The following is a 15,492-nucleotide window of genomic DNA, read 5'->3' as shown; positions in this document are numbered from 1 at the left end:
CAAATGTAAAATTAATCACTGAAATGCAGAGACAAGGTCCTTGACATTAGAAAGGCTAATGTGCCCAAGGCACCCTGAAATTCCAATGTACACACCAAGATTTTCTCAACTGTCTTTCATCCCCATAGCCAGGTTTTCTCTTCATATTTATTAATGTAATCCTACATATCATACACACATGACTGCAACTATCCTGTTAGTATGTTACAGTAGCATTTCAGTAACTGGTAGAGCTTCAGTTACCCAAGCATAGATGCCTAGCATGTATCTGTGGGATGTCCCCTCCTGACTTCAGCTGCGACCCCAGGGAATCTCACGCAGATTCCTTGCCGTATCTGCCAAACATGTACAAATAATGTTCTGGAAACTGAGAGGTGTCTTAAATGCTGAGGTGCCTATGCTGAGGTGATTGAGTCCCAGTGTGTGTCTACGCTTGCTTCTTGAACAGCTGCAATGACTAAGCCTTTCCAGTAACTGGTGCTGCTTCTTCTGCTGATATGTGTCTCTCTCCAGCTTTTGAAATCCTCTTGTAATGGCTGTTTGCCCTTTAAGATTGCTGCTGAAATAGCTGAAATGGTCTTTTTGAGCAGAATACATAAACATTGCATCCTTACAGGTCTATCTTTTCCTTGGCTATGGACATGTGTAACATAGTTTTGCTACATAGAAGTATAGCATTGCTTTTCCAAGGCAGAAACTGCTTAGTGTCTGTGCCAGCAGCTATACTGTGTTGCTGGCCACACCACTTTGCTCCTATTTTGTAAGCTTGTTGAAATACACATTTCTGCTCTGATGCTGCAGGCTCTTTGGTTCCCAGCCCCTCTCTGTGCATATTTTGTGTCTTCTTTCCTTCTATTACTTGCTCTGCTGCTCTGCAGACCCCTTCTAATTCTTCAGAACTTAAATCAGCCTTTTCCAGCAGTTCCTTCCCCAGGTATGTCTCTCATTCTCATTCCACTAGGATTAGTGACTTCACAGCCCCCCTGAAAGTGTTTACGTTTGATTAAACAAAGACAACTCTACTGTTTTTCATTTTGATGATGCCTTTTAAGAGCTTTATTTTCCTAATATAATAATTTATAGTGAGAATGTATCCCAGAAATAAGAGCTTAGCCCAGTCTTATAACAATCATGTGCTTGTCAACTATTAAACAAATGCAGTGTCCTATGACAAGCAACACTAAAAAAATACCGGCTTGTCATCACAAAATGAAAACCAAGAAACCAAGAGCTTATGGTTGTTTCTCAGAAATCAGTATGATTTGTATGATTTCCTACTAAAAAAAAAAAAAAAAAAAAAAGAAGGAAAAAAACTGTGTCAAAATTACACGCCTGAAATAATTGAATTTAGTGACAATTTTCCAATTGCTCTTTTGTAGGTATAGCAATTAGCACAATGCCTATTCATTGTTATTCTGTTCATGATTTTAAATGTAAGGACCTCTCCAAAGAGCCTGATCCTCAGTGTGATACCATTGGGCTGCATTCTGTCACTGTTGAGGGTATGCAGGGAACTCAGGATCAGGCCCCACTGCCTTAGAAAAGAGCACAATATTTAAAAAATTAAAGTTGACAGTGGGTCTTTGGTATTTACCTCAGATGACGAAGCCTTTTCAGAAATTCTCTTTTTGAACTTTCCTTGTAAGCGTCAGGGCTTGACCTTCCCATCTTTCCCCATCTCAAGCCAAAACTGTGGTAGCAATGACTGCTTGAGCTGGGCCTTCAGTGGACTCAACAGGTAAGACTTGCAATTTTTTTTTCCTTGGAAGCACTTTATGAAAAATTCTGAAAGCAAGTCGCAAAGGAGACTGTAACTTTCCTGACGATGAACACTGGTGTCATTTCTTTCCCTCTGCTTCTCTGCAGAAGTACCCTTGTTTTGTGTCCTGTGTCCCTTGTGGTAAACTAACTCTCAGGAGTTTGGGTTTTATTTTCTTCTTTTTTCTTGTATCAGACAGATTTTACAGGTTAGTATCTTTGATCTTTGTAGCAAACGTGGAAATCCATAGGAAATCCACAGACAACCCCGTCTCCCCCAACTCTATAATTAATTCCCTGCAGTTTGGAATACTTGATAACATTTGATAGACCTGTGGCAAAACCCAATGTCGTTTCACAACAGCACCCCACCCCTGGGCCACGGGCGTAGTTCTTAGCTGAGATCAGGTCGTGAAAATAAATAAACCCCAAGTCCGCATCTGATTACAGCAGATATATGGGAGGTATGAACAGGACTGGCCAGATGCTAGACCATATGAAAAACACTGAGGATCATGGCATCATATAAAACTGGGCATTTATATGGTACAGCTGGCTATGCATAATCTTCTAATTTATGAGGCTGGAGCATCTGGTCCATTGCTGTTGCTCTATCAGCTTTTCCAGAGCCCTGTTCTTGAACTTCTGGTAGCTGAACACTGCTCTTCTGAGTGCCAGTGGAACGGGGAGTCAAAGCCATTTACAGTGGGAGATAAGCTCTTACTCCATCTGACAGATAAGATGATGTTCAGCCATGGTCATGAAAGAAAGAGGGGTAGGCTCCAGTTCACACGAAGACCAGTAACTGCCAGCTCTAAAAGACATACTATCTATTTTTCATGGGTGGGACCCTCCGCCGTGACACGGGGACTTGGCCAGATGAGGCCATTGCGACAGGCCGTGCCCATGACTGCAGACAGCCCCCAGTGACGTGGCAGGCGAGGGCTTACAGAATGGGTTGCACAAGTCCTGCTTTTGTTACACTGCTTGGTCTTCCCCACCCCATGCCGTAGCCCTAGAAGCCAGCATTTCTTTCTCTCTTTCCTGAAACAGAATCTGGCATTTGTCACTTTTGTCAGAAAACGCCTGTTCTGCAAGAAAACCCAGAGAAGGGTGTTTTCAGCTGGGTCTTGCAAACCTATGGCCAGCAGGAGTCCAGCCAATGATGTAAAGGTGTCCTGCACTGAGTAATGTGCGTGTGCAGTAACTACTGCAGACCTGCGTGCCAGCCTGGGCCACTCTAGAGAGGTGGACCCATGGCAGATGGTCTCCTTGGGTCCACAAGGAGGAAGGGGACAGAGAGCTAGAGCTCATTTTCCCAGGTATTTCCAGACTGACTTGCCTGCAGGAAAGCCCCAGCCGTAGTTTAGAGAGCTCTTCTTCCATTCCACCCTCATGGAGACGTGAACAGCAGTGCAGCATACAGGCTAAAGCACAATTAAGTTGTTTTTAAAAACTACAGCATTACCAAAGCTATCTAGAAGCTGTGGGTGCAGATCACCCAGCCAGTATATGCTACAGCAAGTACTCCTCGCTGCAAGAGCCCCACCTGCGAGCCCAGTGGAGCATGTCTTGGGAACGTGCTGCTACTACTGATTGCAGAGAAAAAATTACAGCATCAGTCATTTTACCAAACCTTTTCCCAGTAAAATTATACGCCAGAGTAGAGCTGAAAGGAAGTTTGTGTTTCACATGGAAAGAGAAAATTGCCTTTTGCAGAACATCGTGGGGTAGGCAATACTGTATCCTGGTATCATCAGAATGGAAGTGGGCCGTTCCTGCAATTCTTGCACTGCTTTCTGTAAGTCTGTGTTGCTGCTGAGGAAGTGAAATCTGGTCAGCAAATGCAAGAGCGCAACACTCTTTCAGACCTTTTATTGTTTTTCCCAGTATACATGCTGTGCATTTGTTTATATTTTTATCAAAGTGAAAAACTTTCAGGTTTCCAATGTCTTCATAGATTCATAGCATGACAGCTGCTATATTTCTAGTTAGGTCTGAACACTTGAAGTGCTCCTATGGCTCTGCTCCCTTTTTTTTTTTTTTTTTTTTTATGTCTTCTTTAAGATTTAAGAACCCTGAACAGTTTCATCCACTGCGTCTGACGTAAGTACAGTATCTGGCGTTGTCAGAGTCTGTTCTCTGACTAAGCTTTATCTTTGTGTAACAACGTCAATGTGAGCTGCCCTAAGAAAAGAAGTGAATTTGAGAAAGAACTTGAATTACCACAGATACTGTTTTCAGGCTGTGATAACCCACGAGTGGATGAAGTCACCACTGCTGAAATGTAAGACAGGCTATTTCTTAAGAGTTTGCCTGGATGGTTTTATTGCGGTTGGTTCTGCCCAGTGCAAGAGGGGCAGCAGGGCAGTGCTGGATCTGAGACTTGTCATGGCGCTACTAGGTGCTATATGGAGATTTAATGAGCCTTGCTTCTCAAAAAAATTTACCTAAATTAAGAAACTGTGGGATATGGGTAGGGTAAAACAATTAGAAGAAATGGGAAAGGAGCAAAAAGGGAAGTGTGGTGAAAGAAATGTGGTTTTAAGGATTAGATATGTGGACATAGCTAGATATCTGCAAATCTAGTCATTCAAATATATCATATGTTAGAATCAGATGGTGGAAATATTTAATAAGTAATGCCCTCTTTTGTTTTGGTAAAGGAAAGAATGACCAGCATTCACTTAAGCGCAGCCGCCTCCCAAGCACCTACTGCCAGTGTCCTGGTGCAGCTCCCAGTGGTACCGCCTCCAGGTGAAAAATGCTTTGGATGTGGCTTAAGTGAACTCAAGGTCTGTTACTTAAAGTGAACGGATCCACCTTTTGTGTATGTGAATTAAGGGAAAAGTAGATAGTGATTACGTAGCAGGGACCTCCATTTTTCCCCAAGGCTTGCTTTGCCCTCTTGTGTCTGGCCCACTCTCACCTCCTCTCATTTAATTTGCAATAACAGAATGCAGCTAAGTGTTAAGATTTTCATCACTTACAGACCTTGCAGATCTGGAAAAGCCACTTCACCTCTCCATCCTGGAGTGGCTTAGTGACTATCTACCCAGACCTTACCCAAGAAACCTTTTCCCTTATGAGATGAAGACTAGTAGGAGTAAAATCACTAGAAATCACAGGTGATGGTCAGCATCCTTTCATCATTTACTGTGAAATGGCTGAAACAGCGGTCTCTTCCCTTTAACTGTCTGTCATTGACTGAAAGTTAAGATCTTTTCTGTTTTAGTTTAAATGAGCTTCTGCCAAATGACATGCTGGTTTCACTATCAAAAATGTTATGTTGAGAGCACTATGAAGACATTGTGACCGTCGGGTATACAGTCTACTGTATAGTTTATATTTTAAAGAAAGGACACTTTTTTTACCTTCTATTGCAACCTATGTTCTGGAAGAAGTAAAATAGCTGAAGCTTCTATTTTATAAATTGTATTTTAATTCAAAGGCTTAGAACAGAAAAACCCTAGAAACAATCTTAAGGATATTTTCACAAATGCTTTTTGCATGTTTTGTTTTGTGGTTTTTTTTTAATATTGCAAGACTCTTTCCTTTGTAAATGTAAATATATACTATCGTAGATTGTAATATAGGACATGCAAAGAATCCTTGGTCTTTATGTAGCATGAAATTATTGTCAGGAGTCAAATGATTTAGTGCAGCAAAGGTTAATTTAAAAAGTATCCAAGTATGTATACCAGACGTAGACCACAGGTGTTGATTTACAGCTGGAGCTGTGATGGGAGGCATCTTCTGCCGTTATCCCTGTAACTGGGAAGAGAAAGCGAATTGCTGTTGGAGTGCACATTTAGGCTGGATGGTGTTCAGTTTCACTGAAAACGCAACACGTGCCATTTACCTGCATCCCTCCTGTACCTCTGCAGGCTGTTCAGAAGTCCAGCTCTAACCTGAGCTTCCAGCCTTTTACAGTACTGGGAAAGCAAGCAAAAATGCAGGAAAAACACCTAGAAACTGTCTCCCTCCTTAGCCTAAACCCACTGACCAAATCTCAAGAGAGACCAACATTATGCATCACATTATGAAGCAGAAGAAAGGAAGTATTTTATAGTTAGAGTACTGAACTGAGAACAGAAGCACCAGCTCAAACTTTGATACTTTTCCAGTTCTCCTCTGTTACCCCCAGAAAGGGCTTAAATCTGAGCTTGCTATGGCCAATGACACTGAAGTCAGCTGTGGCTTAGGTCTTCATACACTCTGGGCCTTGGCACCTGCAAGGCAGGATTGATAGTAAGTCTCTCTGCTGGGCATGTGATACATGAAGACAGTCTATTGATCGAGGTAAGTCAACAAACAGATTTTTCAGCCCAGCTAACATAGCTAACTTTTAGATTTTGGCCCATGGAAACTCATGCAATTTGATAATTTATTTTTTAAAACATTACACCTGAAGAAAGGCCACGAAAAGAGGACAGGCTCATTTGAATTAAATACATCAGATCAATTCCTGAACAGAATTTCAGACCTTGCAGCAGAATTGGACGTTAATAAAGCTGGAGGTCACTTGTTTTCCTAGTTAATTATTACTTTAGCAATGAACGCCGATAAAAGCAATACTATGTATAACTGTTTAAAGAAAGGGAAGAGGGTGGTCTATCTAAGGACCATGCCAGCATGCAAATAATTATCCACACCATTCCTCTAACTTCCTTGGCTGTATCATTCTTACCTGGTGTGAAACTAGCTGAGATGATGTAAGAACTCTGGCTAACATTGTCATATGGGATGGCAGTTTTTATGCCACACCTTTTTTTCTCCTTTTTGGAGAGTATCTGCCTTGGGTGAGGGAATAGCTCTTGACTTCCAGAGTCTTCTCCAGTTTCACTGGTGACTTACCTGTCACAGAGGTGCCAGCCTTGTCACTGCAGAACAGTGCATTTCTTGCTGCTGTAGGCGCTGCTGTGGTCTAGCATTGGCACGTATGTTTTAGCTACGATACAGTAGCTGACTCCAGGCCTCAAACCTTCTATTTTAATAACCTTGTCTTTTCCTTCATACACCAGGACTCTGTGTTGCTTCAGATAAAGTGGAGTAAAAACAGCCCATCAAGCACATTTCCCTAGCAAGTGTGTCTGTGAGTAAAGTTTGATAAGAACAGAGGATGCAGAGCAGCACGTGGACTTGCAAAAATAGCATTATCAAATCAATAGCATTAATAATTTACTTATGATTTGTAAAGAACACCACCCCCTCTGGCAAATTGCCCTCCTGTCCCATTTTTTTAGTCTAGGTCTGAGCCTGAAATACTAAGTTGATGGGAAAGAATAAAGGGAGTAATTACAACTCAAATCAATTCCTGAAAAATAAGCCTACTTTCTTTTCAAAGTCATTGATGTTTACATAGTCATTGATGCTCTCACAATCCCAGGAGATTATTTCAACTGTAAAAAAAGAATGGTGTGCCCATACATTCCTGTCTTTTCAATGGTACAGGATTCGTATTTAAATATACACTTACCTCATCTAGCAAGTTGTTAATTATGAAGACTTTATATAGCAGATCATAATATTTTGTCATTGGTATCTTGCTGCCCGTCTTCCTTCTATAAGGAGAACGTGGAGCCCGGAGCTTTAGTGTTATGGATTTGTTACTATGAACCACAGTTACCGTTGGAGGTCCTATCATAGCTAAGGAAAAAAACCCAAAGCTATGAACACAATTATAGTTTATTCACCATGTTTCACAGAACTGAGTTTGAATCCATTCAGCAATTTAGTGTTCTTGTTACCAGCAATATATTATGCTGTATTTACTGTTAAAGTGCCACTTGGTAAATCCTTACTTCTGGGTGATTATTGCTTGGGACATTTTGGGGGGGACATTTCCTGTGTTTGTAAACCTATCTTTGAGCCAAACTTTTTGAACTCTCTCAGAGCTGCATGTTGCTGACTGCAGGCTGGTCAAGCAAAATACTCTGGATTCTTTGCCCTGATCCCCTCCTCCTCCCCACATTTTTCTGTGTGCTTGGACTTCATAAAACAGCTATTTGAACCATTTCAGTTATGCCAAGGATGCAGGTTCAATCATTACTTCCACATTTTTTGTATCCTGCTTGGTTAAAGGCAGCCAAGTGTTTGAGCTAATGCCTGCATAGCTGTGCGTGCAGCCCCAGAGATGAGGGGAGACAGGACAGCAGCTGCCCATGTGTGTCTCCAGGAGGAGGAGGAGGTGGCACAGGGAAAGATGGGTGGTTGCTGCTGCAAGGTGCTGCTTTATGTCAAAGCTTGTGATTTCATCTGTACAGGAGGCTCAAGGTAGTTTGCATTTCAGGGCTGTGAAGTGACCTGTGTTGGCATTCACAAGGCAGTTTGGCATCAGCCCATGAGGGAGCACTGTTTAATTCGCAAGGATCTTACAGGTAAGTACACTTGGTACTGTTCAGTGTTTTGATAGTCTTCCAATTTCTAACATGCTATGGCATTGTAATGACTGTAGTAACTAAAAAGCTTTGTGCATATTTCTAAATACACCGCAGTCAGGAAACCACATAAATGTGAGAAGGATGCTGGCCGCACAGCTCCCAGCTCTCTCCTCCCTTTCCCCCCAAAGCAGGGAGTGTTTCCTTCTTTTCCTTGCGTCCACTCCCTCCAGTAGCAATGAAAATGGCTGAAAATAATTTCTGTAGTTCCATGCCTTCAGGAAGAGGTTGAGTTAAAGGGAGCCAGGGACTTCTGATCCCCTAATTATTGATATGTGGCTACTTATCCATAACTGGTTGGCTTTCAAGTGTGGGGAAAACTATTTCATCACAACACTTCACCTGAGAGCTACCGAGTCACAATTTCTTTTGGTACAGCTTTGTGGCTAGAAAAGGATTACTCATGTTTGCAAACTGCAAGTAGAAATTATGTATTTCACGCCACAGAAAACCCAGCTCCTTTCTCAGAGACCCCTATGTTTGCACTTACTTTCTTGCCAGGGAGTGAATCTGCAGCTGACACTCCAGTCGGAATAGACGCCAGTCGATGTGGCTTTCACTCTGCCATAGTAAGGCTCTTGGATGTCAGAGGTCTCATTTGTCAGGTCACAGACATGGTTTTGAATCCCCCAGCAGTCGTCTTTGTTTTGCCATGTGCTCTGCCCATACCTGTGGAGAAAGAGGAGGAAGGATGGAAGCTTTAGCTGTCATGACTGGGTCTGTACAGATTTTTAACTGTCTGTTTTGACTCGGTGGTACTGACAAGTGTCCTGCCATGGGAATTAAATCCCTTCGATTTGATAACAGGGAAGATTGATTTCATGGGCATTTGGGAGCTACAGGTTTCTATTTTTTCTGAAAGAAACTTAAGGTAGAGACACTGGTCACCATCCCTGTAGGAAGCCCCTGCATACTTGCCCCTCGGGAGAGGCGGGTGATCTTTGTCTTAGCCAGTGCACTCAATGATGGGCAGGACGCCAGTTTCCATCAGGTACTTTCTCTGAGGCAGTAGTGATTTTGGTGCTTACCAGGTGTGCCAGGGATGGGAGCATACCTCCTCTGAGGGCCAGCCCTAGCACTGCCTCGTTTGCTATGCAAGGCACCCTGCGGCACTCTCGTGGGCAAGGTGGGCCACCAAAATACCTTAAATGTCATATTGGAGGCGTACCTGACCTAGCTAGACATGCTTCAGGCAGGCTGTTGGACACAGTGACCTCCAGAGGTCCTCTGCAAACTACATTTTTCTCCAACTCTACAGTGCAATGAGGGTGCAGAGCATATTGCTGGAGGTGCTTGTTCCCTGCCTGCCTTGGGGTGCTCAGCTGCACCTTATGGGCTGTCAGTAAGCGCAGCAACAACTGCATCCTGGCAGGTGAGCAGGAGGTGGCTGTTCTGCAGGTATGGGGAGAATATTCTATATCACCTGAGAAATCCCTTTGATGTGTCAAGCAGGGATGGGCCCCAGCCGGCCAGGAGGCTGGAGTTCCCCTGGTACTTACACTTTATACTGCACGAAGTAGACGGTGTCTCTTGCCCCTCTGGCCCTCCCAGGCTGCCAGTGCAAAGTGCTGTTGAAGTTTAACGAATGAAACTCTACCTTCCGCGGCTTAATCAAATCTTGCAGGACTTGCTTTTCCAAAACTAAAATCGCTGCAAATAATAAGGAACAAGAACATAACATGTGTGTCACAGATACACTCCTGTGCTGAAATCGGGGGTAGCGCTACAGCTCATTTGGTTTCATGACTAGCAGGCTGCAGGGAAATTAAATCTCCCGGATCTTACGTTCAAAACCTTACAAGTCACAGTAAGCAGATCTAGCAGCTGTAGAACAAACATCTTCAGTATTATGAAAGGAACACTTTTATGTGGTTTGGTTTTGGGGTTAATTTTTTCATTTTTCCTTAGTGAGTTTACTGCTGTGAAAGGTGCCTGATGGACACCCCAGGAAAGAAACCCTTTGGATCAATTCACAGAGCCTGCAGTAAGCAGCCCTGTCAGGAAAGTCGAGTACTCTTTCCTCCACCCCTCAGCTGTAACCCGTAGGGACTCTAGCTGTTTTAACTGTTGCCACAGCCATGTTTATCATCTCTTGCCTAATAAAAAATAACCTGACATTTAATGCTTTTCTATTCTGCGCCACTGGACAAAGCTGCCTGACAATGTTCAAGATAATCTGTTTTCAAACTGCAATGGTTACTAATGACAGAATCAGGTAACAACGTCTCTGAAGCACGCAAATACTAACATTTTTCTGGGTTTCACGACCCAGATGACTGCAGCTTTATCCCTGGCATATCACAGAATCAAGTAAGCCTCTTACTGGTTGAACTGAAACTGGTAATACAGCCATGAATAAATTTAATGGGCAACATGCTTGGTTTATCTGCATTTCAGAAGCTTGAAAGACAAAATATCAGACTAATCTGGAAATGACTGGACTTTTGAAACCCACCAAAAGATCCAGAGATTTCTTGACTCTTCCAGAGATTCAATAACAGACACCCTCCCCACACACACACACTCCCCATAGGAAAAGAATGGAAAGCATTTACTTACTGGTTATCTCATCCAGCAGTAGGTGCATCAATAAGCAGAGGGAGGAAAGCGTGATCCCCCTCATGCTTAGGAGAGCAGCTCCATGACTGAAGAGCACGTGTCTTCCTCTTGGGCATGTCTTATGAGGAAGTGGTTGTTAAGTGCTCCAGAGTTCCCCTTATTTTCAACAGTTTCCAAAATCCCCAGCTTGGCTTTGGTTTAATTTAACTGGAAAACACATGAGCTGCTCTAAATTAAACATAAACAATTGTTCTTACTTGGCAGTTGTTTTGAAGTTTGGAACTAATTATAAAGCAAACCAGCATGAAAAAGGTCCCATGTTTTTTTTAGGCACTAATTCCCAAATGATGTCTGGCAATGTTGCTTCATCCCACAAGCTTGTCACACAAGCTTGCTTGCTTGCCATACTAAGATTTTTATTTATTTATTTATTTTCCAGCTCACTAGTTGCTCAGAGCTGAAGAACACAAGAAATTTTACTGCAAACAGGTAAAACACCTACATATCGGATGCCAACTGATTTGGTGGCCTGTCTTTGAGTGGAATGTAAGCAGACAGAGTTTGCAGCTGTGTTCATGGCAGGATGTCATCTGGGGATGTAACATGGAAGGAATGAGGTGCCATAAAATTGCTGCCAGCCGTGCTGTTGGTCAACACATCCACACCATGCTGGCTGCTGGAGAGTTGTTGGGAAGCCAGGGCAGCCACAGAATTGCCAGCCACAGAATTGCGAGCCTCTGGGCAGCGAACGGAGAGGTGAGCTCAGCCTGTCGGGCCAAAGTGCCACTCTGTGTTGGACTTTCGGACTGCCAGAAGTCATATGCCCCAACTGGTGCAGGTGTGCCACAATGCTGCCTACACAAACGTCAGCGTTTGTCACCACTGTCCTCCCAGTCCTGCTTTTCCAATATGTGCATCCCTGCAAGCCTGACCCCAGGGCTGGGGATGCTTGGGCTCTCCAGTGAAAGTGATCTCACTTTGTGTTTCCAAATGCTTTAATGCCACGTGCATGCGTGCCTGGTGGGAGCTGATTTCTGTGCTCCTGGGATATATGGAAAGCTCAGCCAAGTCCGTTGCTGGCAGTGAGTGTGGTGCTGCTGCAGGCAGCTGGGAGCCTGCTGGCCCTCCTGCCTAGCCTTCCCCTCACTCTTCCCTCCCCGAAAGCTCCCCAGTGATGACATCCACTTGCACTTTGCCGCTCATGCACCAATGCATCTGGGCAAAAGTTAGGATGCATTCTCCTTTTGCAAACACATGTTGGCAAGCAAGAAGAGAACCCCCAAATTTTGTATGACATGGCGCAGCACTACGCAACGACACCCATCAAAGAAATAATGGACGTGAAGACTACCTGTCTGCAAAACCAAAAATTTGCCTAACAATCATCTTTACTTTGGGAAAAGGTGGAAGCAAAACACATCAAGTCAAAAAAGTGCAAGTTCTGGTTCAAATGAAGGTGATGGTTTTTATATTATTATTTAAAGGCAACCGGTTATACTCAGCAAATGGACAACTTCCAGTCAAGCAGCTCAGTCAGACACATGAACACAGGCTCTCAGTTCAGCTGATCGCCTGTACCTCATTAACCAAGCACTGAATCTGCAGCAGATATATTAAAATGCTAGCTGTGTAGCTTTGGATAACCCAATTAAGGTAATTACAGAACTGAGAAGAAATACACAAAAAAAAGCAACCCAAAATGGAGGTACCAGGCAGAAAGGCTGCCTTGCCATCACGGGCTGGGATTTTTTTATCTATTCATTTCCCAAACACGTTTTCAAAATCCAGTGACCTTTAAGTAGTTCCCCACTGCAAATGGAATTAGTGTTTCATCATGTTATACGAGCCTAAGTGCGGGAATAGGGAACTTTTATAAACCAATCACCAGACTGAAACGCCATTAGTCATAGGCTGTGTATTTGCTTACTTGAATCGTACCAACACACCTTCCCGCACCCTGTGGAACAGCCCATTGCTAGGAGCTGAAGCACGGAGCTTTGCCAAAATTGCTTCTGATGGTAGTTCCTCCCTCAAATGCAGAGCTGAGGGCCAGCCCACCTGGCACTGGCAGGTTTTGCTCAGGAAAGGCTGCTCTGCTGCATGGTGGAACAGGAAAGAAATACCTGTCCCACGGAAACCCCCAGGCTTTCCTGTGTGCTGCACGCTGATAGCACCTTACTGCGGCTGGGCTTGGCACGCAAGTAATCAGTAACTCTGCTTCTCATTGTGATTATTATCAGCTGCTGCTAATCGCTAGGTTATTAGTACCCGTAACGTCCTACTCATCAACTTCAGTCATGCTTCTTCAGTGCTTTGTCCGATAAAACCAGTTACAAACAAGTACCAGCTACAAGCACGCATACAGATACGTACATACATACATGTCTTGAGTTTCGTAGAATACATGTATAATACATTTAAAAATGTAAACAATTGAGGAACATTATAGGATGATGTGCACTGTGATGCTATTTCAAATACAAATGAGAACTTTTTAGAATAGTCTGAACAGTACTTTATAGAGAAATGGAAAACAAAAATGTTATTACTTTCCCCAGAGGCCACATAAGCACTTATGCTACTAGCTCATCCTAGCTTACACTGAAGCATCTTTTTGATCCAAACCTTTGTGAATCAGTAGCACCAAAGTTTCTGTGAACTGACATAGAACCATGGGCCTGACAATTTGTTCCATTCCTGGAATAAAAACCGATCTGAATGCTTGGTAAACAGATTTCTTTCTCTTCTGGATTGGATATTGCTACACAGAGGTAAAAGTCAAGTACGTGCTGGAAGCTGCCTGACTCATCCAATCTAATAGTACCACTTCATTGGTTTTAGTTTTGGTTTTCTTCTTTTTATCTTAAACAAGTTGCTTCCCATCCATAAGAGGAGAAAATTTAACCCTGGAACTGCTTCTGCAGCACCACATTTGGCTTTTCAGATGTGAGCGTCTGCTGTTTGCAGTGGATGTGAGGGTGGATTTCACTTATGCTCCTGGATGAGGGTGCAGGAAGATGGAGGAAGGGGAAAAACTCCCAAAGCATAGAGAATATTTCTAGTAACTGGCAGAGGCCAGACAAGTCTCTCTCACATGTGGTATTTCACACAAATTGACGATAAAAATGGAAGAGTGATTCAGATTATTCTGGACCTAAAGGCTATTCTGGATTGGAGCCCTAGTTTTCAGTCTTTTACTTGTCTAAGCAGCCAGCATGGACTCACAGAGTGACCTGTCTTGGGATGGGGCTCTGGAAGCCACCCAGTCCAGCCTAATGCTCAGGACAGAGCTAATGGCAGTTTAATCCCACACCTAACCACCTTCAGTATGAGGTTTTCCCCCATATATCTAAGTGGGATTCCCCTGCTGCAACTTCTGACAGCTACTATTTGTGTTTCAGCATGGGGGCCTCAGAGAAAAGCCTGTCTTTCCTGCAAACATCGACGTAGTTGGTAAATTCCAATTAGATCCGCTGCACAGCCATCGCCTCTCCCAGCTGAAGGGACTCAGCTCCTTCAGCCTCTTCTGGTGCGTCACGTGCAGCACAGCAGTCCTTCACCAGCAGAGTGGGGACTGGGAAAATGCATCAGTACACACAAGAAAAAAGAAAAAAAAAAACCAAACCCATAGTCAGGCAGAAGGGACATTTTGGATTTTTTTCCCCTGTTCTTCAAGGGAAGAGGCATTGTGTCACACAAGTTCTTACAGAGGTTTCTGAGGAAGCAAGGCTGACTTCCACTGCACAGTGCCTGCTCTCACTGCTTCCTGCCCGCAGCTACAAACTGTGAACTCTCACTATTAAAGGGCTTGGGTCAAGGTTTTAAATATTATGGTTAGAAATTCCCCATACCATAGCTGCACTTCAATAGTGAGGCATTTGAACATATTAAAGATTAAGAGCCACTGAAGGGTCACTGTGTAGCAAGCCATTATTTGCACACACAGTATTTAACGATGTGCAAGGCACTGAACTGCACCAGAAAATTACCAACATTAATGCACATTAGAAACTGTAGGTAATACCAAACCCCAAAATAGTTCAGATCCTTTTATTTAAACGACAAATTTCCTTAAAATTGTGAGGTTTTCTCCTTTGCAATGCTATATGATTTTTTTCCTACTGTTAAGGAGTGCTTTAATTTGTTTAAACCCACCGAGAAAAGACCTGCTTCGCTTTAGGTTGTGGGTCCCTCACCAAATGATCTATAGACAAAAAACTACCAGCTGAGAAACACATGGAATTAACATTCTATAGTTTGTTGGTTTAGGAATAGTATAGGAAATGTGCCAGGTGATCACTTAGCCAGCAGAAACCACAGATAAGCCTAGAGAAGTACAACACAAACACTGCTCATGCTTTCTCGGTACACCTAATTAAGCAAAGAAAGGAAGGAAGCTTTCTCCAACACACTGCCACCCAAAGCAGCTGAGGCAATGCCTGAAATACTACACATGTGAGTAGGATACGACCTATGCATTCATTTTTTCATAGGTGGTGGCTGGAAATCTCTGCGCCTGATCACTGAAGCCCTGTCCAGACCACAAACCATGCCAGGCTGACTTGCCATGCAGCATGAGAAAGGTGAGAGGTTGACATGTGTGCACTGGGGGAAGAGATGGAAGGAACTGGGATGCCTGCCTCCACATCTGTAATCAAGGCTTGGACTACAGAAGGAGCAAATGCTTCTGGTAGCTACTTTGGGCACTATCTGGAAAGATGCAAGCTCCAGAGGT

General features: G+C 43.4%; 1 protein-coding gene across 3 annotated transcripts; it reads right to left on the bottom strand.

The window, feature by feature from the left end:
* Positions 1-1,012: 1,012 nt before the first annotated feature.
* On the bottom strand, positions 1,013-14,760 carry IL22RA2 (interleukin 22 receptor subunit alpha 2). Of its 3 annotated transcripts, none has more exons than XM_005435801.4 (6): positions 10,758-14,758; positions 9,698-9,848; positions 8,689-8,867; positions 7,238-7,407; positions 6,616-6,794; positions 1,013-5,532 (listed from the first exon to the last, which is right to left on the bottom strand). In XM_005435801.4, exons 1-5 carry the CDS (start codon positions 10,819-10,821, stop codon positions 6,639-6,641), a joined length of 720 nt encoding a protein of 239 aa, XP_005435858.2. In that variant the 5' UTR covers positions 10,822-14,758; the 3' UTR covers positions 1,013-5,532; positions 6,616-6,638. The 3 variants fall into 3 exon arrangements, with proteins under 3 accessions (XP_005435858.2, XP_055570726.1, XP_027656292.2); XM_055714751.1 differs by lacking the exon at positions 1,013-5,532 and adding an exon at positions 5,812-5,990 and having other exon boundaries at positions 10,758-14,760; XM_027800491.2 differs by lacking the exon at positions 1,013-5,532 and having other exon boundaries at positions 5,812-6,794; positions 10,758-14,760.
* Between the last annotated feature and the right edge of the window lie 732 nt (positions 14,761-15,492).

Source organism: Falco cherrug, chromosome 6 (genome assembly GCF_023634085.1).
Source record: "Falco cherrug isolate bFalChe1 chromosome 6, bFalChe1.pri, whole genome shotgun sequence".
Taxonomy (NCBI): Eukaryota; Metazoa; Chordata; class Aves; order Falconiformes; family Falconidae; genus Falco; species Falco cherrug.
This window is presented reverse-complemented; position numbering and strand designations above follow the sequence as displayed.